The sequence below is a fragment of the Grampus griseus genome (assembly GCF_964374135.1).
Source record: "Grampus griseus genome assembly, chromosome: 5".
Lineage (NCBI taxonomy): Eukaryota > Metazoa > Chordata > Mammalia > Artiodactyla > Delphinidae > Grampus > Grampus griseus.
Genome location: NC_138998.1, coordinates 95,704,772 through 95,731,695, shown reverse-complemented (window position 1 = coordinate 95,731,695; position 26,924 = coordinate 95,704,772). Strand labels below are relative to the sequence as shown.

The 26,924-nt window shown below is 36.4% G+C and overlaps 1 protein-coding gene across 31 annotated transcripts in view; it reads right to left on the bottom strand.

Moving 5' to 3' along the window:
- The window catches only part of ABI3BP (ABI family member 3 binding protein), a 262,429-nt gene that overhangs the window by 59,351 nt on the left and 176,154 nt on the right, over positions 1-26,924 (bottom strand). For 21 of the 31 annotated variants that reach the window (XM_082654463.1, XM_082654466.1, XM_082654488.1 and 18 more), the window contains 18 exons: positions 26,689-26,748; positions 25,812-25,883; positions 24,595-24,654; positions 23,752-23,835; positions 21,881-21,937; positions 20,788-20,847; positions 20,061-20,141; positions 19,397-19,456; positions 17,158-17,232; positions 16,221-16,277; positions 15,515-15,586; positions 15,011-15,058; positions 14,193-14,258; positions 11,933-12,007; positions 7,897-7,971; positions 1,613-1,672; positions 982-1,029; positions 78-158 (listed from right to left, as the gene is read on the bottom strand). In XM_082654463.1, the coding sequence (XP_082510589.1) occupies positions 78-158; positions 982-1,029; positions 1,613-1,672; positions 7,897-7,971; positions 11,933-12,007; positions 14,193-14,258; positions 15,011-15,058; positions 15,515-15,586; positions 16,221-16,277; positions 17,158-17,232; positions 19,397-19,456; positions 20,061-20,141; positions 20,788-20,847; positions 21,881-21,937; positions 23,752-23,835; positions 24,595-24,654; positions 25,812-25,883; positions 26,689-26,748 (1,191 nt within the window). Of the gene's footprint in view, positions 1-77; positions 159-981; positions 1,030-1,612; positions 1,673-7,896; positions 7,972-11,932; positions 12,008-12,576; positions 12,649-14,192; positions 14,259-15,010; positions 15,059-15,514; positions 15,587-16,220; positions 16,278-17,157; positions 17,233-19,396; positions 19,457-20,060; positions 20,142-20,787; positions 20,848-21,880; positions 21,938-23,751; positions 23,836-24,594; positions 24,655-25,811; positions 25,884-26,688; positions 26,749-26,924 lie in introns of those variants that run through there. The other 10 variants (XM_082654485.1, XM_082654487.1, XM_082654464.1 and 7 more) reach the window with 9 other exon arrangements.

Here is a 26,924-nt window from a genome sequence, read left to right as displayed (position 1 = left end):
AGTACATATGGCTACTTTAAGGGCAATTCCTAAAATGTTAAGTCCTCAATGGACTGAAATAGTAAAACAAAATTTACCCAGAGTGGTTTGTAGTTCCTCTTGACTAGAACTTGCTGAAATCATAGGAATGAAAGGGCTGCCTCGTGTCTCTAAAGGAGCTGAAAAGACAAGTACCAAGGTTGTCAATCTTTAGATTCAAAAGCCAGCACCCGGCCAGAATGATATTACATGAGATTCCTTTATTTGAAATAGAAAAACAGAAAACATTAAGTGAGTCAGGAAGAAGAAAGTTAAGTGTGCATAGAACCTTCAGGAAGATGACTGTGGAACATAGAATAATGGTTCTCAACTGTTTTTTCCACCAGGATAGATAATAAATGACATTCAGTGCTTGACACACTCTATGACCATAGCTGGTTAAGACGGGTGTGGGTAAGACATGGTCCTTGGTCTGTCAGCTGCAGCTCTCCCATCCAAGAGAGCACATAGGATTACAACAGGAGAGAGAATATCATCACTGTGGCAAGCACCTGGCGTCCGTTCAAGTTTATTTTAAAAAATAAACGGGTGGCAAACTTTAGTATTTTGACCAATATTAATAATAATTACTTGCCAGCATCTTCCACAGCATGTTAGTGGGTTATAACACCACAGCTGAGAACCACTAAACCAGCAGAAAAAGTTAACTAGGTGGGCGTGAGTAAGGTGGAATCATTCTGAACACAGAGACAAATGAGGTAGGTGAGAATGGGCTCGGTAGTGAGCTGTCTTAAGTTGGTCTTCAGAGCAAACCTTTAGAACATTGCCCTTCTATTTTGAAACCACTGCCTTTCTATTTTGGAAAGAGTAAAAATAATGAGAATGAAACAACGAAGAGGACTGAGGACAGATGATGTTTCAATGTGATCATTTGAGAAAGACCTGCAATCTTGATGGCAGCCAGGAAAATAATTAGAGTGGGTCAAATGGGAAAACCATTACCTAGTGTTGTCTCTGGCAGATCAATTCTAAAGGTAACAGGTTGCAGAACTAGGCCAAAAGCAAACCAAAGAAATATATTTATGAGAATTACTACCTGGTGAAGTAAACCCAGTTTCTGTGTCTCTACAATGTACCCGTTTGAACATTTAAACATTCTCTTAGAATCATAATAAATACGAGAAAATTCTATACCTTAGGTGACACCCAGGGAACTTAGTTCAACTAAAACTTTAAAGTTTTCGTTCACTGTCACTATGAGGAAAATTTGATTAGGCACCCATATTTTTAACTTAAAAGTATACCCACATTTGGAATGTAGCTATATTTACATTCTGAAAGAAGGTGAAAATGGTTGGCTCAGGTAATAATTATATCTCATAACTTTAGCATGATTTTCTATTCAACAAAAATACTTTCAGGGAAAATAAACTAATTCTACACTATTCTCTCATGGGGAAAAATTTGTCAAGCAGATTGTATGATTAAACCTCCCCAAAAGAAATACACATTTTCTACCCATAATTTTCTCTGAACTTCTTCCACATCACAATCATTCCAAAAATATATTTACCTCAAGAATATCTTTCGAAAAATACACTTCCTAACTGGGAAAATAAAACAATTCATTTACCAGGTTCGCTCTGAGAGACTTCAGGGTCTGGTTTATGGGGAAGGAGCACATCTCTTGGAACTGAAAGAAAAAGATTATAAAACACTGTGCACTCTAAATGTCATACTTGGAGTGAAACTTAACCCATAGACCTAAAACCCTGGGAAGCATGAATGAAGCCAAGATGTTTTTACAATGGCTAAAGGGCTAAGCCAAGAAGAGGACCATCTTTCTGAGATGGAAAAATGTCACTGTGTAGGAAAGGTTCTAATGGCAGTAAAACAAAGTTGGTCACAGGTCATGTCGAAGATTCTGTTGAGGGGGAAAAAAAAGGAAGAAAAAACTAATGTAATTAAACACAAGGAGGTAGGTCTCCCTCAAGTTGTCTTCAAAGTAATAGGTCAGTTTTTGTCTGAAGAGGTTATAGCTGCCATTTGATATTCCTGCTAAAATTCCACTGACAGCAATAGAAAATACATTATCTTAAAGAAATGGCCTGGGCCTCCCTGGTGGTGCAGTGGTAGAGAGTCCGCCTGCCGATGCAGGGGACACGGGTTCGTGCCCTGGTCCGGGAAGATACCACATGCCGCGGAGCGGCTGGGTCTGTGAGCCATGGCCGCTGAGCCTGTGCTCTGCAACGGGAGAGGCCACAACAGTGACAGGCCTGTGTACCAAAAAAAAAAAAAGAAATGGCCTGCAAATTGAGGAAAACAGGAAGAAAGGCAAAACTCTTGAATATCTAAGGGAAGAACAAAGTTTTATTCTAAAAGGCACTAACAGTTATTATGGGGAGAAAATAAAGCAGGAAGGATCACTCACTCATTAGAAGATACCGAATGTAAAGTTTATGACAGTGCTTGTTACGTAGTAAATGTTAGATAAATGTTGCCATTTTTGTCATTCTTAGTGATATGGCTTCTAGTATAATAGGTATTAAGTATAGGTATTAGGGCCTCCTGACATATGAGAACATGAAAACAAAGGAGAAAAATATACACTAAACAATAATCATATTCAGTCCTGATATCCAGGATATTTTTAATGCCTGTGTCCAGTTCTACTTCGGCAAAATAAAATGGTAGGCTGGGAACTTGATACCTTATCTCTCATTGGGGAAAATACCAGGGTGATTTGCCTGTTGTTAGTACCAGATTTCTATGGCAAATCTCCTTTCAGGAGCAAGATGACGTATTTCTTTAACTTAGTTTCCCTAAAAGGAGGTCCTTGTCAACCCTACTCACTCACTGAAAAGCTTTCCTACCACACCGAATTCATAAATACCCTTAGGTATGCAGTGTAACTTTCTTGCATCTTATATGGTGCTGGAGGAAAAAAATTAGGATTCAGGCTACAACTCTGCCTCCGAGAAAGATGAAAACTTTTGTACCATGAGGTGGACAAGCAGCACTTTATCATTAGTGTAGAAACAGATTATATAAGATGGACATTCATTCTCTTTTATGGCTTTTGGGATCACATTTAACGTGCACATCACATCTGTTCTTAGTCTAGGCCACTAAGCAAGTGCGAGTGAAATCACAGTCGTGGAATTTGGTCCCATTAGAAATGTGACTCCATTAGAACTTCTATGAGTTAAAGGGTAACCACCAGGGGAACTTGATATCTGGACTTTTTTTTTAAAAAGGTAACTTCAAAAAGATTAGTGGTGCACAAAGTTAAAGAAAACCCATCACCATAGTGAACACTTCACCTTTGCTATGTAGTATTTTTAAGGACTGAAGGGGTAAAATACGAGGAATTTCCAGTTGTAAATCAAACTAACTGTTATCTGGAGGGTGAGGGAGAAGGCACTTTGGTGTGCGTCTGAGAAGGTCACGGCCATACAGAGCAGTCTGAGTTTATAAACATCCTAACTGGTTGCAGTGCTAGACTATACAGAGAGGAGCCGGATTAAGGAAAGGAGAAGCTAAAAAGAAATGTGCTACCAATAAATCCACCACATACTGTAAATACATGATTCACTGCCTGCCTGCCTTAGTTTCCTGAGGAATTTAGACTAATGTGGATCCCTGCTGCTGCAATTGGCACTTTCTAGCCATGAAGGGATGATTTAATAACTGCCATGCCAGACGTTCTAAAGCAGGTGAAATCAGTGGAAAGGAAAGAACTAGAAATATTCACAGGAAAGGGATATGAATCATTCTCTCTCTTGGTCACTGGCAGCTCCAACAAATGCAAAGTTGTTTTTTTCTTTTTCCCAATGTGGCATTCCTCCGTATATTTAATTGAATAAGAGCATGACTCTTAAAACCAAAATCTTCCATGCTGGAGGAAACTTATCAGTGTAAATCATGACAATTTATTAAGAAGGCAGTTTTGATTTCTTTATAAGATTACTTACCATTATTATATTTTAGACCCATTTGTATAAGCCAATTTACCATTTATATTAAATAACCAATTCACTTACCAGTTATATTAACTGTCTTTTTGAATAAAGGGCACGTTTCCAAAGAACAATTCAACTAACATGAGACAACTGTGAGTGGAGATGTCCAATATGGACAAATGTAAATGAATACGCATGAATGTTTTGCCAGAGCAGATGAGAGAATGAAGGTGTCGCTCTCTGATAGAGATGGTGGAATAAGGAATCTTCAGTAAGGTTTACCCCTGCAATAGGCTACAAAGAGATTCTCTTAGAAAAGTAACACACATAGACCACACACCCTTTTCACCTCCAGAGTCCCTCTTCCTTTATTCTAACCTTGTACCCTAAGGTCCAGTCTGAGAGGAAGCAGGTTTCCTGCCCTTTCAGAGACCACTTTCAGAGTTTTACCTGTGCTCTTGGATCACCTTCCCTCCTGTCTCCTCTGGGGCCTTTTACTTTCCATTATTTCTATTATCTTCTATTTTTCTCCGTTAGTCCATATTTCCATTTATCCATGAGTTCCTCCCTCTCCACCTATAAAACAGCTCAAATGCTCCAACATCCTAACATTAATAACCATTTCCTTGACATGGCTTCCCCTTCAAACCATCCCTTTCTTGCTCTTATTCCCTTCATCTAAAAACTCTATCTGCCTCTGCTTCCTGGTCTCTTAACTGCATCTTCTCCATTCACCGTGGACTGGCTTTCCGATCTCCTGCACCCACTCCCACACCCACGGATCCATGAGGCCTCATCCATAGTTCTGAAGTTCAAAATGCTCTGAAGACAGAAAGTGTTTTTTTTTTTCTTAACTTATTTGACAGTAAAACCTGACTAGAACTGACCTGAGGCTATTTGCAGTTTTTATTCACCCTGAGTAGTGTGACTGTTCATACCTCCCACTGCAGACTTATGAATATGCTTGTAATCGACGGTATATGTGCTGTTTTACCTTTCCAAAGTCTGAAAATTGCTGAATTCTGAAGCATTGGCCCACAGGTTTCAGATGCAGGCTTTTGGACCCACACTGTCAAGTCCAACAGCTCTTCTGACACCTGTCCACCTCACTGTCATTGACGGCTGCCCTTCCCTGTCTTGCCTCCCGAGCCCCTCTTTCCTGCTACTTGGATCTTTTGACAGCAAATTCTGATGGCTCCTCTTCCTCTGTCCACTCTTGAAATATAACTGTGTCCCCTACGACTTTGATCTCTGATCTCTTATTTTCTGTCTGTACTTTCTCCTGGATGATGTCATTCACTCACAAGATTTAAGAACCTTCTATATGTAGACACATGACTCCCAAATCTACATCCTAAATATCGACCTCTGTTTAGATATCCAAAAATACATTTCAACCACCAGTCCTGCTGGCCCTCCAAACCTAGCACGTACAAACACAAGCCTTCATTCCTCCCTCTGTGTTCCCTGCCTTAGTTAATGGTATTATCATCTACCACCTGCCCAAGCTAGAAATCACAGTGTCATCCTTCTCTCCATAACACCATTCAGTCATTGTCTACATCCTAGCAATTCCATCTCCAAAAGACATTTTAGCATTAGTCTCTTCTTTCCTAACTGCAAAAATGCTGATGTGTGACTGCAAATTAGAATTTGCCCAAGAGAGCAGTTACAGAACATTTGTAGGATTGGATAGCCTGCTGAAATCTAAACTTTTTTGCCCCTGGTTTGCTCCCGATGACTGAAGTCTATCCAAATACTTCTGTGGTGACAGAAGTTCCAACAAAGCCAAGACAGCCCTTGGTACAGAAACAAATCTACAAAGAAGGCACAGCTCTGTTGAGCCAGGCATCAGGGCAGGTCCTTTTCTCTGAATTCAAAAGCATTCCTCCAAGGCAGATCAAAAGAAAAGCCAGTTCTGTTTTGGTTCTGGACATGATGTGTGGGCTCAGTTTGTCTAGATTCCTCATTAAGTGTTGTAGATAATTCAACTGAGTGACTGAAAGATATTTTCTAAAGGCCTAACTGGATGAAACCTGTGTTATACCTAGGAATCTATAGAATGAAAGAGCTGTACAGATAATCCGAGACTGACTTATTTGGTACCGGTCTAAAAATTCAGTTTTGTCACTTCTAATATCTCTCAGTATAAATTTTGAAATAAACATTGTGTTAAAACATAACTATGTCCTGATTTCAGTACTACTTTTAACATTTTTATAGAGCATCTATCTCTATAAAAAGGATAGAGATACAAGTACACATTAAGTTTACATGTAATTTACCCTGTTTTCTGAGGAGCCAGTAAACAAGGTTGTGGGCTCATTAGGATGCAAACCTGAGCCTAGATACAACCCCAAGACTGTTTGAATCCAGTCTGTTAAAACACTTGGGAGAACATTAAATAGTAGTAAAGACTGCCTGTGATTCTTCCCGTAGCATCACACCCCTGGAGCAATAGGGGAACCCCTGATGGACACAATGGCAGGACCAACACTAGGTTTAGAGACAAAATTCAATCTGAACATTTGGAACTGGAGAGTCAATAGAATAAGCTCAATGAAGGCTCCAGAGAGAGCGTTTGTGCTGTTGTTCCAGGGCTCAAACGTACAGATCAGAGTATCTGTGAAAAAGAAGGTGTTGATGGAATTAAGGCAAATAGTAGACATTTAAAAAGGAAGAAAAAGTTGAACTATTAGATATATTGGTTTAATGAGATTATGTCATATCAGGACCAATAGTATTGCTTTCTCTAACGAAAAGTGAATATAATCACTCATATCTACTGTTGTTATCTGTAATGACTTCGTTTCCGTTACATATTTTTTCCTCAGTTGAAAACAAGAAGCTGACCTTTTGCAAGTGGGAAGATCAGCTTTTTCCTTATTGGCATTTATAATATTGACTGTTGCACTTAGCAGTACTAATTTAAAGTCTAGACTTCAGGGCAAAAGAGGCTCTTTGCAGCCTATCACCACCTGCAACAACCTAGCCATCCCACAGCGACAGTAACACCCTGCGCTTATACAACCTGGAAAACATGATAGCAAGTGAATTCACTTGCCTCCAAAATGCCATCATTTCAAGCTACAGCCCAGAAATCCTTTGGTTCTAGGAATGTTCTATATGCTTCCAGGACCATCTAAGAATTTATAATAATTGCACCTTAAAAAAAAGCGGGGGGGAACTTATTGTATTTCTCAGATACTCTAGTTAAAAACTTGGTTTGGCTTATTAGTGAACCAACAGTGAACTAATTAGTGAAGCTAACAGCAGCTTTGTATGGTCACTTGAGGATCTAGAGAAATGTCTGGGTCCTTGCAGTCCCTACCTTGACTACTCCCACAAACATGAGATTATTCCCCCCATAAACGGACAAAAAGCCTTCTCAAATGATAGGCAAGAAATTGATCTGTAACTAAAGAAATCATTTTTTCCCGTGTGAAACAAATTTCTTGACTCAAGCAACTGCCCCATGAATGGGTAAAATAGAATTTAAAAGGAAAAAAAAAAAAAGACCCTCAATACTGGATAGTGCAAAATGTTTGAACCCAAGAAAATGGTTAAACATCATTTCCTCCATTTGTAAAACATCATTTTATCATTTTTGCAGGAAAATCCCCAATTCTTTATTTTATCTTGGTGAAACATGAGCACAGCATAGTTAACATTGGTAGGTTATTTTTTGGAAGTCAAAAGATAAGAGAATTTTAATTCTAGAAGAAGCATTCTACCCTTGGCATAATTCTCTGCCTTTGGATTATATCAATGGCTTACCATATGAGCACTTAGATAACTCTTACGAACACTTTGAAATGATTATATCATGCATGATACAACGTGGTACCTGAACAGAAGTGAAACATGGACCTCACATCCATCAGTCCTCATGTTTCATTGCAGCAGAGTGTGACTGTAGAATGCATTTGGTTTAAACATGAAATAAAGCATTTACCATGCTGAGTATAGGACGCTTCTGGACTTGGTGATGTCTTTGGCTTCAGAGTAACATGCTGGAACACCTTAGGAGCTGAAAGAGAGAGCTCGGATCATGAGTCATTTGGTTTTAGCATCTCCCAGTCTTGCTTAACACATAAGATATGACAAAGTATAAGACTGATTACTGATTTTAAAAAAGTATTGAAATGGGATTTAGATGGAAAAATAAACCTTAAGCTCTAAAAATAGATCAGTTAGAATTCCAGATACGTTAAGAAAAATGAAATCTGAGAAACAGCAAAATTTGACTAAGCATAAGAACAGGATGAATAATTTTTTTAAAACATCATTTCAGAAGAGATAGCAATTTAATTAATGCAAGAGTGTTCTTCTTTTGTGGATGTTTCCTTGACTTCTTAAACCCATCCCTATGTCTTTCTGTGAAGATGAATTCAGTGAAGTCAGAATGGGATCCCATGAAGTATGGAAAAGAGCAGCTTAAAGTCAGCTCAGCAACAGCAGAAAGAGAAGTGGGCGACGGAATGGAATGGGTGGGCTCGCATTCTACATCCCCGGCAATTGTTAGGCTCTAAATAAACCTTTAAATGACATGTTCACAAACCAAAATTGTCTTTCCACAGCTGTTCCTTTGGAGTAACAAGGTGCAAATGTAATAGACACCAGGAAAAAAAAAAAAGGTCTACTTTATTTATAGCTCATTTTACAATTTCAAAAGTACTTTCCTAAGATTATGCCCTTTGATTCTCACCGTACTGCTGAGAGGAAGGAATTATCAGCTTCACTTTAAAGCTATTTGCCTGGGGTCACGTGATCATTAAGCACCAGAGACAAGACCTGAACACTGAGGTCCAGACATGACTGCTAGGTCCCAACACTTGGGCTCGCTATATCCCAGCTCTGCAGGTTACATTTTAACTTGTTCCTCATTTTTCTAGGTGGAATTAATAAACCGGTCCTAACTGAAAGGGTGATTGTGAGAATTAAGTGTGAAATGTCAAAATGATGTGAAAGCTATACCCCTATAAATATCTGTTTCTACTTCTGGAGAATCTTTACAAATTTGACATTGAAGGATCTGAGTATATTTTGCTTTTCACATTGTTTGCCCCCTCAAGAATTAGGAGCAATTTTGATGGTTATAAGATTTCTAGATATAAAATCATTAACAGGACTGTTCATTATCACTTATGAACATAGGAATCTAAAAATCAAACCTGTATTTTAATGATGAAATATTCTTGATGGTTTCTTCCAAATTTTTGATCCCACTATCCCCTCAAATGCCAAATATAGTAAATTTAACTTTTGCTATCTAATTTATCAACATAGTTTAAGTATAAATGAGGTGGCATGCCCAATTACAGAATTTCATTCTGAAAACAGTGGTAGGTGAATACATTGCATTGCTCTTTAAGTTGTATACACTATTGTTAGATGATGCCCTTATAGCCCAACAATAATAGTTTGCGTTTGATATTGATATTGCACGTACGAACAGAACATTCTCCCATTCAAATGGCCTTTTGAAATTCACAACAGCTAGCCAGGGGTAAGGAGGGAGTACTACTAGGATTTAAATATTTGTTTTTGAACTACTGCGTGATACATATGTATACATACACAAATATCCTTGAAAGACTATAAAAACCTAGGGTATTGCTGGGATCTATTAAGTAAAGCTCATAGTTTCCTGGGTAAGAGAGATCCTAATTTCACCCACTTTTAAGAGGAATAAGTAGAGTGCATTTTTTTCATGATCAATTTTCCAAATAGTCCCCTTACACTAGGTTGCCCTGACAAAGCTGGAAGTGTTTGGATTGTAGCTACTTTCCAGGGGAGATGCTGATGGGCTGGGAGTTTGCTCAGTTGGGACAGAATCAGGATGCTCTCTTGTTATAGTCTGCAGTCACTCCAGGGTTTCAGAGTGAGAGTGGAACCACTGAGCATATGCATCTATCCATTCTGAAGTTGCTTACCTTGTCGAGGAAGGTTAGCTAAAGGTCTAAATCAAAATCAAACAAAGTTGAAACTTAGAATACAGTGTCATAATGGGAAATTAGAGTAAGCTCCTGATTTACTATATTGTATTTTTATAAGTGCAGAGTATGGCTCAAAAAGATAAAATTATGAATAAGTCTTCCTTCTTAGTTCATATCTCCTTTACTTTTTAAAATGTTACTAATGAGGACTTTATATCCTCAATGTCTTAACTTCCAGCACTTCTTGTTTCTCATCTTTTCTTTTCCATCATTCATTGTTTTATGCTTTCTTATTTCTTTCCATTTCTCCTTTTCTGCCTCATTTGTTCTATGCTTTATATTCACATAAAAGGTTGAGAGCTTCTTCTCGTGATTTTATCTGCTGATTTCTTAAAGTTAGATTTTAGTTTCCTATCCACAAATTTAATATACTTGCTTTGTTTTTTATTCTTATTCTATTATTCATTACTTATTCACTAATCATCAATTATTTTTCCCAGTATTTCTTATATATTAATAGTTCAAATTTATTTTTTGTTATTATTTTAAATTTCTTATTCTTTCAGATGATTGTTGCTTTGGCACCTTCATCTACTTACATATCACACCCATATTATTTTTTAGCAAAGTTTTAGTAATTAAATAAAAACACATTTTAAAATACATTAAAGCAGATTTAAAATCATTAGCTAGATGTAGTAAATGGAACTGTTTTTTAAGGAGTTTTCCTTCAAAGAAAAAGTAATAGATAAAATTTCTCTCAGAAATATTAAAGAAAGTGTTAATACCTCTCAGATATTAAAGACCATCCCCACATCTACAGTTTCTTTCTTTCAGTAGGGATACTGAGATATGATTAAAGAATTTGTGTTGGTAATTCAGAGCTACTACCTAGATCAAGCATAATTTTGATGCTGCTAACATTTTCCTTTCCCCAGACCACTGGTCATAGTTAGGGTTCCTTTTCTAGTAAATTGGGTAGGTGCACTTCATATGCTTTTTGGAAGTGGGCCATGTATAAAAAATAAATTTAGATTTAGGGGACTGGCCTAGACTATAACTTCCTTGACTACAGAAGGATGAAATTTTGTTTCACATTCCCAGTGTCTAGCACATTGTCTGGTGTGAGGTCAGCATGCAATAAGTAGTTGTTAAGTGACTAACTGATGAAATGAATTAATCAGCCACTTAAGCACCAAGGGTGGTACAATTTTAAATTAGGAGAGAAGAGAGACAGGAGATCAGTTGACTCATGACAGTAGACTAGGCATGACTGGGTATATGCTTGGAGTAGGGACCAATGTTAGAGATGTCTGGAAAAACTGATGGACTGCAGAGGCCAGATGAAGAAGAGGATAAAAATCGATGTAAAATGCTCAGGATCTGCAACAGATATAAATGAGAAACTGAAAGGAGGGAAAGATGAGCTTTCTTTGAGGCATGTCAATTTTATGGTAGCCTGAAATTGAGATCTGCCAAAACAGTCAGAGGAACTGGACAAGATCTTGTTTGAGAAGTTAGGGTTAGAGTTAATCATTCAATCATTCAAGTAAGAGCTTCTTGAACAGAATAAAAAATAGTTTATAATGACTCTTGTTTAGGTCCTTCCCAAAATTCCTAGCAAAACAACCAAAGCAATATTATGTTATTATTTTACAGGAGAGGATATATATTAAAAATCTTCATGACCTAATGTTAAATAAAATTGACTGAAAAAAAAAAAACATTAGGTGATTGGCAGGGGGAGGACATTCAAGGACCATGGAAGGTTTTCTCAAGCTGCGAGAAGTGAAAGGAGTAGGCAGGCTACTCTTTTAAGAAATTCCATTCTCCTCCATCCCCCTCTCAAATAATATAACAAAAGGGAAGCTTCTGGAATAAGCTACTCCAATAATATACTTTTTGATAAAGTCTAAAAATAAATGTAAATATTTATTAGGTTTCAAAGGAAGTCTTATTTTATAAGGGTTAAAAACCTAACTTGCTATAATTCAACAGAGTAACTCCACTAACATCAAACTTCTCAGGCCAGAATATAAAATAAGTATTTACCTGGCTGTGTCGGTGGGATTCTTAGACGTGGAGATATTTTTGGTTTGGGAGGAGCTCGCGGTGTCTGCTTGGGCACTAAAAGAAAGGATATAGGTTCGGAGCTCTTGAGGTCTTCAAGAGTCACAGTACCTAAACCTCTAGGATCTCAGAGATGTTTGTTGAGTAATTGAAGACCTAGATACACAGCAATTAAAGTTCCCAAAGAGCCACAAAGTATAAGAAGGTAATTTTCTTATCATAATGGGAAAAAAAAAACAAGGCAGCACATTAAAGATATCCAAGATATTCAGCTGGCAAATGAAACTGTTGGAATTTTAGAAATATCCACTTCAAATACCTATTAAACAGGTTAAAAATAAATTTCATAATAAAATAATTCATCATTATAAGTTCACATCATTTTATCAGAATAACCCAGTATAATATTTTAAGTGCAAAGAGATACAATTTCTTCTAAATAAAAAGCACATTACATTCCAAATATACCTAGAAAATGAATGTATCTTAATAGTAAGTGCTAATGGAAAAAAATTAATCTTGTTAAACAAAACACAATTTTTATTGGTAATATCGGAGAAGAAAAATTGAACAGAAATTGAAAGGATACATTATTGAAGAAAGTTATTCTTCTGCTGAGCAATTCCCAAAGAAGTTCTAGGACATTCAGTGTAAAAAATCAATTATTTCTTCACCAAGAAAATTAAAAGTTTATCCTGCTGGAGGAAAAGAATTATCAAATGAAAGATCGCAGCTTGTGGAAATACCTTGTTTGGTTGGGTTCAGTGTGTTTGGGATAAAGAGAGATAAGAAGAAACAAAATGGTTTTCAAGGTCACAGAGTTTCAGGCACCTTAAGAAAAGCTTGCTGAAAATAAGAGTTATTAGATAAAAGAAGAAGCTGAGTCTGTAGGGACTTCTTCCTGATAGTCAAAATATACAAGGCATGCAATCGTTTCAGTGGAATCTTCTTGCCTGTGGAGAGATGAACAAGATATGTTGGAGATTACACTGGTTTAGGAGCCTAGAGCTGGGAGACATTGGGTTCTTCATCAACAGTAACAGGATTTTTAAGAGCCCTTCCAACCCTAAAATTCTATATTTCTATGGTGTCCTTAGTCTTGTGATATTCTGACTCTGAACTGCTTTGCTTGCCGAAGTTCGTACTGATAGGCTATTTGCTTCCCCAGGGTATAAGAGACCATCTTGCAGGTAAAGGCATGTCATGAGGCAATTCTATAAAAAATGATTCAGAATGAGATTAGTATCACTGATAGTATCTACGATTAAATATTTCAATCATATTAATGATTAAAGCTATTTAACAAAACTTTAGAAAAGTTAGAGATAATTGACACAGATCCAGTTAAGGCAGTCAGTGTGGAATTTTGGTAAAAATTAAACTGTAGAGTTTAAGAGGCAAAGGATATTAACAGGATTTAACAGGACATTTTAGAGGACAATGAATAAAATTAATATCCATATCTCCTTTGGAAATAGAGCCATATAAAATAGTTTAATGGCCATCAAAATACAAGTTTGGGCTTATTTATGATAAACTGACATTCCAAGAGAGCCTGCAGATATTGAGAAAATTTTCCCTTGTAAGAAGAATATTTAGTTATCTGCATCAATGATTTGTTTTCCCATATTTCAAATTCCACCATCAAGTAAACCCTTATGACTTGCCAAGTAACCAGTTTGACTTCAGTTTCTCTTATTTGTATGCAGTGAAATGGCCAAACTGCCACAGGAAGGAGCAGTAGAAAGTAGTAAGGGACCTGAATAATGACAAGATGACCGACCAATTGTACCCCTTTTTGTGGAATGCTCCAGTATTTCTGGAGGTTTTGGTTAATCTTAAACAAATTAACTATCTTAAAATAGTTTTTATATGACCACAGACCTTGTAAAACTAGTCAAGATGATAAAGTATTTAAAATTGGGATATTTATATTTTAAAAAGAATACAAATGTTCTTCACCAGAAACATTACTATTTTCTATATGAAAGACTTGCAGAGTAGCTGAGAGGTGTTTTTCAGTTATATCCTAAATAATGTTCACAACACTGCCATATGACTGGCTACAGATTATGGATAGAAGGAGGAGTGGGGCATCAGAAAGGTAGGGTCAAATACTGCGAGCAGTGATTAAGTTAGGGCTTTTGATAACTAGTAATAGTGCCCATATATATTGTCTTTCCATTCTTGTAAGTTCTGCAAACACTCACCTTCTACATGAAACACAAAATAACGTATTTACCCGGTTCGGTCTGAGGTTCATCTGGGCTGGGTAGGATTACAGTTTGGGAAGGCAGAGGTGATGTTTCTACGGTAATTGAAGGAAAGTACCCAGGGTTACTATAGCACTTCACACACCTTGAGTACAGATGACAGAACAGATGGTAACAAGTGGATTTTAAAGAAAAAAAGAAAGCAAATTGCAAGTCTACAGCAAAATAGCACTCCTACTTCTTCATAATGCATTTAGTTTAAAAGCTGCTTAGAGATGCCAGGTTACAAAATACTTTCAAGGTAAGCAATAGCCTTACTTTTTAAATCCTCACTCCACACTAGTACATCCCCAACAGTGCTAGAAAGATAGGTTCAGGAGGAACCATAAGGAGAAAAATTTTAAATGTTAAGGCATAAGCCATTCAGCAGCATTGAATTTTGTTTAACTAATGAAGAAAAAAATCAAACATGTAAATGAATGTGATGAAATGAGTGTTAATGGAAAGTATGTTGCTAGGGCAGAAGGTATAAATGGATCATCATACCAAAAATATTATCTGAAGTATTCAACGTAATACCAAGCTGGCAGAATGTTTAACATTAGGAAAAAAGACACTTTAGATTTGACAGTTTCAGTGACTGAAGTAGAGAGAGATCAAGGTCTAGATACAAAGCTGAATGGGAGAAGACACTTTTTGGACAATGGTTATGAATAGAAGCACCTAGAAAGAAAATTAACTGCCATGACAAAGAATGATGTTGCAACATGAATTCACAATGAGGGAGAACCTGGGTTCTCAGGTGATGGCGACAATGAGGGCAAAAACTGCCAGGGTGTGTCATTACCTAGCGTGATCTCAGGTGGTTCAGACACATTTGTAATAGATTCCACAACTGTATCAAAACAAAGGAGAACAATTTTAAAAAGCTTAAGATGTTAGGCCACAGTCAAGTATCTCTTTCTTGAATATCAACACACCTCATTCTCTTGAGAATCTGCATCACATTTTTACAGATAGGACAATGGATTAGGATAAGAAAAAAGAATCAAGAGGGAAATCCTATTCTATAATCCTAATCCTCCAACTAATATTTATGTTTTAACTGTCATTAACTGTCAAATTTATTATGCCTCAATATTTAGATACCACAGAGAAACCGAAATTTCTGTATTCAGAGAGTCACTTATCATTTTAATTTTAAGAATTCAAGAATTTTAGAAGCTATAGCTCTTCAAAGCTATTCCACTGTAGATTAAGTACCCCAGCTTGAACTTTCAAATTCCATGAAATGTGATACTAATTAAAAATTTTTTGAATAAAAGAATAGAAGCATGAAAACCTTTACCACCTTCAGTCTTTGACTCCTCTGGCCTGAGTGGTGCTTTGGCAGTGGAATATACATAATCTATTTCAGTTGGTGCTAGGGAAGAAACAGGGAATGGCGGGTTAGTGGTGGACAGCCCATAGCACCCACTTTAATGGAACACTGTTTAATTTTAAAACAGAGGTTAATTAAGTAGATAGATTTGTGAGAATAAATAACATTTAGGTAGATTATAAAGATGACTACAATGAAGGCAGTGTGCAGTGTGGAACACATACACACACACACGATAACTGGCAGGGTCTACAGCGATTTCTACCTGGAGCAAAGCAGATAATTTCACTTCCTTATTTTTGTTTAAGGATTCTAGTGAGAAAAAGACATAGAGTGAGTCCTTTGAAAGCATGGGGATGAATCCTAAAAACAATATGAAAATGAAAAATAGGATGTGCATATTTGTATTAAAAGTGATCAGAATATTAAAAAATGAAATTGTGCATTCACAATGAGAGGAAACTAAGCAAGGAAATTGTGAAACTTGCATAGCAACACAGCAGATACTAGCAAAATGGGCTGTATATAACATTTGACTGTCAAGTTTCACTGGATGAGCACAGGCAATACGTGAGGAGCCATGAAATGTCACAAAGCATGAGGACATCCCAAAATGACTTCCACAATGAGATGGAAAAGCACATATACCTGACTTCTCATTGGGGAACATTATTACCTATAGCTTCCTTTGATGACTCAGTGCTAAATGTAACCGATTCCAGGACTTCAGAAACTAGCAAAAAACACAAAATGGTAAAATTGATCAAGGATGGGTTGTTGTGAGCATTGAATGAATTCATACAAACTAAGTATTTAGACAAGTGCCTTGTACCTGTAAGTGCTCAATGTCAGCCATTACCATAATAACAATAGTACTGTTAACCCTAAAGGAAACTCTAATAACTGAATTCAGAATTTTATAAGTATTTTAAGTTATCATTAACAACCATAGAACCTTGTTCCATCAACATAAGCATCAAAACACCATTTAGCTAATTAAGAGATACACAAAAGGAATGAAAAGAAATTACAATCCTATGTTAAAAATAAGATCTGGTGTTTCAAAATGTCAGAGAGTTGCAATAGCATTGAAAAGCATGATCTTTAAAATTTGTTTTGAATTTTGAAAGGCAATAATGTTTAGGCTCATATTGTGTAAGGTGAAATTTTGTTATCTTTACTGAAGTGAGAACTTTCTCCTTCATTAATGGTCACAATTGAATGAGCATTCTTTTCACATAGCAGAGCAGAAGTTTAGCTTATTACTAAAGAGAACCACAAGTCTGTAACTTAGTGAAAAATAAAGGTAAAGAATAAAATCAGTTCTTCTAAGTGGTTCTGTTGACTACTTAATCAGATATGTGATTATTCTCTAATATTATACAGAGCAAACCCAAATGAAGATAAGTATTTCTATACAGTTGAATAACATAATTAACATGAAATAATGTATTACTAATTTACACCAGTATGCAATCATGGGAGGAGCATGTACAATATACAGAGTTGTTAAATGTGTATTCTTTTGTATTTTTTAATATTTGGAAATACAACATTTGGGGAATGCCCCCTGAAGCTCATGGTGTACCAGATAGATTAAATAATCTATTTACCAGGTTGACTTTGTGTTATTTCTAGGCTTGGTGATGTCACTGGTTTCAAAATAAGAGTATGCAGTTCAGTGGGAGCTGAAAGAAGAGGGTCTAAGATGTCAAACTAATTATGGATAATTTATTTCACAGGTAGCAACACATAGACCTTCAGAATCACAGGGTTATGGAGAGGCAATGCAGAGTATGCATTATTTAAAGCAGAGATTGGCAAATTATGGTCCTCCCAAATCCAGCCCTCTTCCTGACCTGTGAGCTAAGAGTGATTTTTACATTTTTAAATGATTGAAAAAAAATTAAAGGAAGAGTAATAATCTATGACATGTAAAAATGGTATGAAATTCAAATAAAGTTTTATTGGAACACAGCCACACCTACAAACTAAGATGATTCAAGGCATATTTACATATCACTTACATCTTGGCTTTGGTTACCTACAAGTTACAACAGTAGAATTGAGTAGCTGTGACAGACTGAATGGTCTGCAAAGTCTAAAATATTCACTATTTAACTCTTCACATAAAAAAATTTGCTGATTTGCTGATCCCTGATTTTAATTATCCTTCTATAAAAAGGAAGAGGCTATTTGAAAAACTGAGGTTCTCAATGACTACTGTATCTGAATCTATATTCCCACAAGGGCTTTCTAAGTATTTCCTACAGTATCATTAACAAAATGTTCCGTATCATCTAGGAGTGTTTTATTCTATGTTCCAGTTTGACCACCCCCTTGGGTACCCTCAATAGGTGTCAAAACTTTTTTATTTTGCTGTTCCCACCATTCCAACCACTAATTCAAATCCTACTTAATTTCAAAGCTCAACTATTCTCTATCAGCCCACATAGCTCCTTGACTCCTTTAAGTATTTTCTTTCTAAAGTTTTTTACCAAACAAGCTGCTTTTGTATAAGCAAATTATCTTCTATCTAAGAAAAACTCAAGAACAGGTTTTCTTCACAATTATACTGTACTTTATTCAAGAGGTAAAACATGCCCTTACTTTTGATCTCTTCCTCTGCTCTACACCCTACCCTACTCAACTGTTAATGTGGTGCTGGGACCACAGAGGGCAAGGAAATGGTTGTTTACCTAAGACAAAGAAGCAATGCTATTTTAAAAAGAAATGAATGGAATAGAATGCTAAGAGAATTAAATAAGATGCATCTTTTGTCAGAGAGAATCCTTATGCATTTGGCTACCATATAAATCTCCAACCATGAACCTTCTTGTCCACATGAAATTGTAGAGATTCTACCTTCTCTGTTAGAGGGCACAGAGGTGTGAAATGCAAGTTAGCAAGCCACATCACTGTCACTCTTGGGGCCCAACTGCAATAGGCTGGAAGGACTCCTTAAACAGAAAACCATAGATTTTCTTGATTTTTAAACTGTGAAGCTTTGGGAAATTTAGTGTTTAGGAGAAGGATTTCTTCCCCTATGATTTGAAACTAAAGGAAGAAAATATTGAGTTGTATTGTATTTGTAGGTCTAGAAACCATCAACAGCATTGTACCTGTACCAATGTTTTGTAAAATATTAGATTTTCTTGAGTTTATTGCCTGAGTTTGAAAAATTTTACTTTACCAATCTAATTTGTTCCTTATCACTGAGGGTGTTTTAGAGACCAAAATTTGTTAATTTAAAGATATAGGTATTAATGTGTATAATTAGATACTCAGAGAGATTCCTACTTAGTAAAGGTTAAGAACCAATGTTAAACTGTTGTGGAGAATAAGGAATAGTCAAGTTCATCAATGATGGGGGAGCCTGTAACTTAGATTCACTAGAATTGACACTTCCAGGAAGCAACTTGTTTTTGGTAATTTAATATAACAGGGAAACCTCATTCCTTAAAATAGGGAGAGATTAATGAGGATATCACAAAAATCTTACAGAAAGTAAGTTGCTCGGAGAAATTTCATGGTACTTAATTATTATCATTTTATAGATCTAAATACCAAATAGAAGGCAAACAATTTGGACTTCAGACTCTTCACTGAAATCATATAATGAAATGTTAAAGGGGTTTTCATGGAAGATAGATTTCCTCAGCTGGATCCAGGGACAACTGTTAAAAGCAATAGGTAGCACCTTAATTAAGAATCCTGACTACGTAAAAGATGAAGCATGAAATAGAATTACAATAGCACTTGAAGGAAGCGGGAGAAACTCTGGCCATGACAGTGATGGAGTGAGTTTTTAATGAGTGTAAAAGCATTTAATGAGGTCACAAAAATCATTACCTAATGTTGTTTCTGGAGCTTCAGAGCTATGAATAACAGGTTCAAAGCTAGTAGCAGGAACTAACCAAAAGCAACAACATGAACACAAGAAAGTTTAAACACACATAGAAAGTCTTAATTTTTCTTTCAAAACATTAGTTTCAAATGACAATTTTTTTAAACTTCTGCATTCATAGAAAGCAAACAGTCTCTGTAGCTAGGAATAATTCATTGCAGAAGATAGGCACAACCTTTGAACTCTGCTATGAATCTTAGTATGGTCAACATGAGCCTTTCCTAGGTGTTTGATTTTCTGATTCTCATATGGAAGCTAGCTTTGGAAAATCTGTTTAGGCAATATACACAAAAAAATATGTGAAAGTAACTTGTTACATTTCTTGGAAGCTGAAAAAAATACCTATGTTTATGTACTCACAGCTATAATAAATTGATAATGTGTTTAAATGTAGATATAGCAATAAATAACCATGAGTGACTATGCCAATCTTGCTATAAATAAGAGAGACCAAGAACTTCACCCAAGAAGCAGCTGTTAACCACACCTCAATGCCTTGACTCTTAGGGAACATGAAGGCTGTTACTTCCCATTGGAGGCACTGCTTTGGGACTCCACTGGGACAGGCTGCTAGGGCTTACCCCTCAAACCATGAAATAACACATTTACCCAGTTTGGTCTGAGGTGCTTCAGGGCTTGATGTGGTTTTAGGTCTGGGACGTGGACGACGAACTCGTGATGTTTTAGGAGCTGAAGGAAGAAACGTTGGATTACTCTAGTGAAGGTGGTTTTGGAAATAAGGTTCCAGATTTTCTAAATATGTTATATTTCCTTGAAATTTAAGACATATATTTTAAAGATACAAATATGTTTGCCTATTTTGTTAATTCTTTTATCACTGAAGATTCTTCGGAGGTAAAAATCGCACATAAAATTAAGTCAAGAAATGAAGAGTCTTGTAAATGTCTAAAAAAGGTAAGGAGTATCATCAAACCATAGTAAGTTCACACTAAGAAATTAAATATGCCCCCCATCCATGGAACCATACAAATTGTTATGATTTAATTGGTCTAGAGAAGACATAGACATTTCCATGTCTGAAACTAAGCTTTAAATGTGAGCACTGTTTAGACAAAAGTACATGATACAAATTCAATTAAGATTACATGGTAGACAGACATTTTGATCTAAGTCCACGCATAGCTTTTAAAAACAACAGGTAACTTCTTTTTAGAGTCTTCCATACTCATTAAGAAGAAAAATAAAGTTGAAGAACAGCAGAGGATGACAAGATAGTCTTATGAAGCTGGTGATAATGTTATTACAATGATGATGATGATAGAATGGATTGACAATGAGCAGGAAAAAATTGTTGAGGAACACAGAATATCATTACCTAACGTTGTTTCTGGAGCCTTGGTTCTAGGAGTGACATGTTCAAGGATTGTAGGAAGAACTGGCCAAAAATAATAAAATAAACCAAAGAGATTTTAAAAATTCACTTGAAGACTAATTTCAGAAGCCAGTTGTTAAGCTTCAGGACTGAGAGAAAAGAGACACGCACTTGTTCTTTGCAAATTTGACCAAATTGTGGTGAATATCAATTAATCTCATAAAATAGGTACACCATTGCACTTTGCTCAATATCACTATGGTCAACAAGAAATTCTACATGTTTGATTATCTGATTCTGGTATGAAAGACTCTGCTGGACAAGCGTTTTACACATTTATATAATATATACTTTTCTAACTACTGGAAAAAGCATTTATCAGTCTATTTGTACTTCTATACAAGTTGACATAAATGTCTACTATTTCAATAATTGTGGGTACAATAATGAGCTCATATGTTTGAAAGTATAAGGATCAATGTAACAAATGGAGTGTGTTCATCAAAATTTCAAAGTGGTCCTTGATTCAATAAAAGTTAAGAAACTCCGTCAAACCCTGTTAGAGAAGGAGGAAGAGTCAGCCTACTCTATCACAAAAGCCCATCATTTAAACCTTCAAGACTCAGGCACATTCAAAAATTTGACCATTAACTAAAAACATCATTCCTTGAAACAAGAGATCTACCAATATAATCATATAGATACTAATTCAATAAAAAGTAACACAATCAAAAAAACATGGTATTTCCACAATTGATGAGGAAAAAGCAAGTGATGAAAATAAGGGATAGATGGAAATTCATGTTTGAAAGGAAGCTTAAAATAGCCAATGCTATTTAAGCAAATGCACATGATCACATGACACAGCATTGAGTGGTTACATAGCAGTTTGACATCCTGAAATTAGTATACACACAGTTCTCTTAAATTCAACAGATAACCTGACATAGAACGTAGCAAAATTGCAAGGTAAAGGCTGTAATGGAATGACAACAGAGGGTATAGAAATGGTTTTAAGATGCAGGAGAACCTGTGGCTACAATGGTATGACAATGAGCAGGAAAAGCACTATTTGAAGGACACGCATTCTCATTACCCACGATTTCTGGAGCTTCAGTTCTAAAAGTACCAGGTTCAAGATCTGCAGTGGGAACTAGTCAAAAGCAAGGAAATAAACACATGTGAAAAGTCAGCAAATTAAATCTTACCAGTATAATAGTGCTTCAATAGGTATATTACAATTTGAAATTATTTTTCTGAAATTGCATACTTGATACTAAAGATTTGGTCACCTAAAGCCAGGTAAACTTTCTTTATGAGATAGTCACAGCCTACACAAACTGATAAATATCTCAATAAAGTCAACATGATATTCTCCTAGGTGTCTAAGTACCTAATTCCAATCATTGTAGAAGACTGACCTAGGAAACTTTAAACATTTTACCAAATGTATACTTATGTAACTGTTATGGCAGCTGGCTTTTCTGTGGAAGCTTTAAGAAAACAGCATGTCCAAGTGTTCATCACAAGGAAGAAAAATATCTTTTTTTCTATTTCTTTAATTTTGTAGCTACACGAGATGATGGATTAAACTAAGTAAAGTTATTGTGGTCATCATTTCACGATGTACATAAGTCAAATCATTATTCTGTACACCTTAAACTTATACAGTGCTGTATGCCAATTATATCTCAATAAAACTGGAAGAAAAGAAAGAAAATAGCATGTCTAAATAAGCATGGATACAATAAATAGCTTTCGTGTTTGAAAGGAGCCGTAGAAAAGAATTAAGCAAAGTGAATCTTGTAGACCTTGTTGAGAGCTCATATTTAGAAATAGGCTGAGACCTTGTTTGAGGCAAAGGCACTCAGCAAATCAGGATAAAGAACATATAGTGTGTGATGCCCAGAAGAGCAGCTCTCTGCTCTAATCACATAAATTCCATACCCTAGATAGGAGGGAGAGACAGTTGCAGAAGAGATCACTGATGCTTCTAGGGTCAGACCCAAACTTCTGAGTCATACTTTCAAGGATTTTCTTCAACTGCTCCTATGGACCCATCCAAACTCAGTACTATTCATCACCTCTTGGAAGCAGAACCTCCCTTATTCCAGAAGTCTGTGCTCTCTGGTTGGTCTCTACACCTTACTTTCTGTCTATCTCCATGATTTTAAGACCCAACCTCGTTCCAACTCCTTATTCCTGTCCTTCATAGACTTTTCTCTCTTTCAGCTCAGAGATGTTTATAACCCCTACAAAAAACAGCTCAGGGCTTCCCTGGTGGCGCAGTGGTTGAGAGTCCGCCTACCGATGCAGGGGACACGGGTTCGTGCCCCGGTCTGGGAAGATCCCACATGCCGCAGAGCGGCTAGGCCCGTGAGCCATGGCCGCTGAGCCTGCGTGTCCGGAGGCTGTGCTCCACAACGGGAGAGGCCACAACAGTGAGAGGCCGGCGTACCAAAAAAAAAAAAAAAAAAAAAAACCAGCTCAGTTTGCACAGACACACTGCCTTGGTTCAATCTTTTAATGTTTCACGTTGAGGCAGGTTCTGAATTTGACTCTACTACAGACTGCAAAGTAAAAACAAGCCGCCAGCTTCTGTGATATCCTCACAGGTCTTGATGGGCTGTGGGGAGACGGAAGGCACTTCGTGTTTGTCTCTTGAGATAAAAATGCTTGGTTCTATTTAAGACATTTTTTTCTAAGAGAAGAATGGAATGGAATAAGAAAAAGCAAATAAAATACATAGTAAAAGAGTAGATCCTTGTGTAGAAAGCACAGGGAATTCAGCTGCCACGCGCGTCTCCCCCATCATGTTTTCCTTTGCTAATGGGGAAGCAGCAGCAGGTCATTTTGTGCCTTTACCCACATGGGGCTCACAGCGGCTATCACTCCCACTACTAGCATCAAACCCAGACTCCCAAGAGCTGCAAGGACTCAGTCCTTTAACGAGAGACCCACATTTACCCAGTTTGGTTTGAGGTGCCTCAGGAGTTGGTGTGGTTTTAGGTTTGGGACGTGGACGACGGGTCCGTTTTGATGTTTTAGGAGCTGAAGAAAGAAAACCTTCAGTTACTATAGAGTCTGTAGTTCAGAAGCTATGGGTAGCATGACACATGGCTCTAGGTTTCCTAAAACTTATTAGATTTCCTCATATTTTAGGAAATGTGTCTTTGTAACTTTTTAATTGGAAACTTTCACTCTTATTATAATAGTATGGTTTTTTTTTTTACAAGTTAAAGTTCATTGGCAATGAGTCAATTATAATAGTGAAGAATAATTCAAGAAGTGAAGAATCATTCATAGAACTCTTGCTTGAATAAAAAGGATAAGAATCACTGCTAAAATATTATGGTAGTGGTGATAGCCAGGTACAAACTCTTTGACAGTTTACTAAAATAAGACCATGTCATTAACTAAAATGTCAGTTAAAGAACAAATATCACAGTTAAAAAAAACAGTAGACCTTTAGATCCACAAAGAACCCTCCCTGACACCATAATAGTCGTTAGAGTCAAGAGAATTGCTTTTTAAACCCAGCTTTTACAAAACATTGGTTAAAAAACATACAAGATGACAAAAACAATTTCAGATGATTACATGTATAACAGTTGACCTGAGTTAGGTTCATGCACGGCTCTCTTAAAAACAAGGAATAACTTGTTTTAAGAGTCAGAGACTTCAATTCTTTTAGGATGAAGAATATCATGGAGTGACAACAGAGGATGACAATGTAGCTTTATGAAGCAAAAGAACCTGTAGCTTCAATGTTGATGGAATGAGTTTGAGAGGATCACAATGTGTTATTACCTTGTGTTGTCACCCAAGCCTCAGTTCTGAATGTAACAGGTTCAAAGTCTGCAGTAGGAGCTGACCAAAAGTATTAAAAATAAACCAAGTGATTGTTTTAAATAAACTCAAAATATTTACTTCAAAAAGAATCTTACTAGTATAATATAGGTTCTAGAACTACATAGCAACTTATAAAAACTCTTAAACTAGAAGAGTAAAAGTTGATTTCCTAAAAATTAGCCATACCTCAGTCAGGTACCTATTTCCTTATTCCTCCTTCTTTGATGATCTGATTCTAACTAATAAGCCAATGTGGGATGTGTGGGTATTGCTAAGAACTTATCTTTGGAAAGAAGCTGAGGCCTCAGCATGATGAATCAAATTGGGTATCCCTCCAGACTAAGCAAAGAAAGAACATGCCTTCATGAGCAAAGAACAGCTTGCTGATATATACTTGATCAAATCTCAACTGCTTCATCAGGTGCCTAAAGATCTCCACCATGGGAGTCCATGGACCAATCAAGATCTAGAAAAGCTTTGACTACCACCTTGAAGTCAGACATCCTTTATACTAGTATTACAGTTAGACTTTCTCCTTTGGTTGGTTTCTACTTATATCCATTCTTTCTGATTTTATTCCTTTCCATCTTTCTACTCATCTATGTACTAGGATGATTTCAAGGCTCCACTCTTTTTAAATTTATCTTTCCCTGCTCCAAATATTTATGTCCCTAGCACATCTTGTTGGTAGCACCCAAATATCATTCTTGTATTTGCATAGATGCTGCCTAATGCCATCTTCTATTTTATTTACAAAGGAAATGCTTTTGTTCTTAACTGTCTTGCAGGTTTGAGGACTAAAACATGTCTCCCACATCTGACACATTAGCATCTTTAGAGGTATACAACTTGGAGGATACTGAAGGCACTTAGTGTTTGTCAATTTGAACTAAATATGCCTAATTTTTCACAAGAAGCTTTATTTTCAAGAGATAAATGGAATTTAATAAAATGCACAGTGACAAAGATTTTACAGAGGAAGCAAGAGGCATTCAGCTGCCCCACAGATCTCCCCCTACTGTGCTCTTCTTGCCAGCTCCACAGTGGGAACTGCAGCTTAATACGAGTTGTATCTTTACTCTCATGGGGCGTATTGGTTACTCCCCAAAACTGGGATTACTCAACACCCTGCTGGGTTAGGTTGTTGGGACTCTAAACCAGGAACACAAGTTTACCTGGTTTGGACTCAGGTACTTCAGGACTTGGATGTGGATGTGGATGAATTGTCTGTTGTGATGTTTTGGAAGCTGAAGGAAGAAATTCTTGGGTTATTACATAACTACATCAGCCATGGTTCTGGAAGCTACGGGAGGCAAAAAACATGACTCTAGATCTTCTACACCTTGTTAGATTTTTGCCTGTTTAGTTTGAGATTTTTGTCACATACATAACTCCTTTTATATCTTCTTTTACCAAAGAAGATTCTTTGAAGACAAAAATCACTTTTTAATATAAGAAATAAAGATTAGTAATTATAATCAAAGTCTCATAGAGCAGCTTGACTGGGCAACAAAAAGGTTAAGAACTGTTGCTAAATTTTAATGGATAATGAAGAATAGTCATACTCAATCTGAAGTTTATAATTTAATCTTCCAATCTTTCGTACATGTTCTAACTATTAAAATAAAAACGTATTATTACCTAATTGGAAACAAAACAACAAAATACTATGCAAATAGAAAAAAGGTAGAAATGTAGATATGCAATGAATGGATCCTCCTGGCCCTATGAGAGCTGTTGATGACTTTATCTGTCTAGATAAGAGGGAGATTGGGATGTGTTTGAAAACCAGTTTTACCACAAGCACCGCTGGAATAAAACACAGAATGACACAATTTCAAACAGGTTACGTGGCAAATAAATATCCTAAAGTAGGGTCACACATGACTAGTTCTATTAAAAAGAACAGGTAATTTAAGTGTTTTCATAATTTTAAGAAGAATGTAATTGAATGGCCACAAAGAATAAAACTGTTGTTACATGGAGCAAGATGAAACTCTGGGTCTGACAACAAGCAGGATAAGTCTCATTGAAAACACAGTTTATCATTACCTAATGTTGTTCTGGGGGCCTCTGGTCTAAGAGTGACAGGTTCAAGGACTGTAGCAGGAACTGACCAAAAAAACAATACAGTAAACCAAAGAGATTTAAAAATACATGAAAAGTTAGAACATTCACACCCCAACAAAACTTGCTTATATATCATTCCTTCTACAGAAACAAAGAAAAAAAAAAAAAAAACAGAGAAGGAGTAGAGGATTGTTCTTTGAACATTTGGCCAAACGATA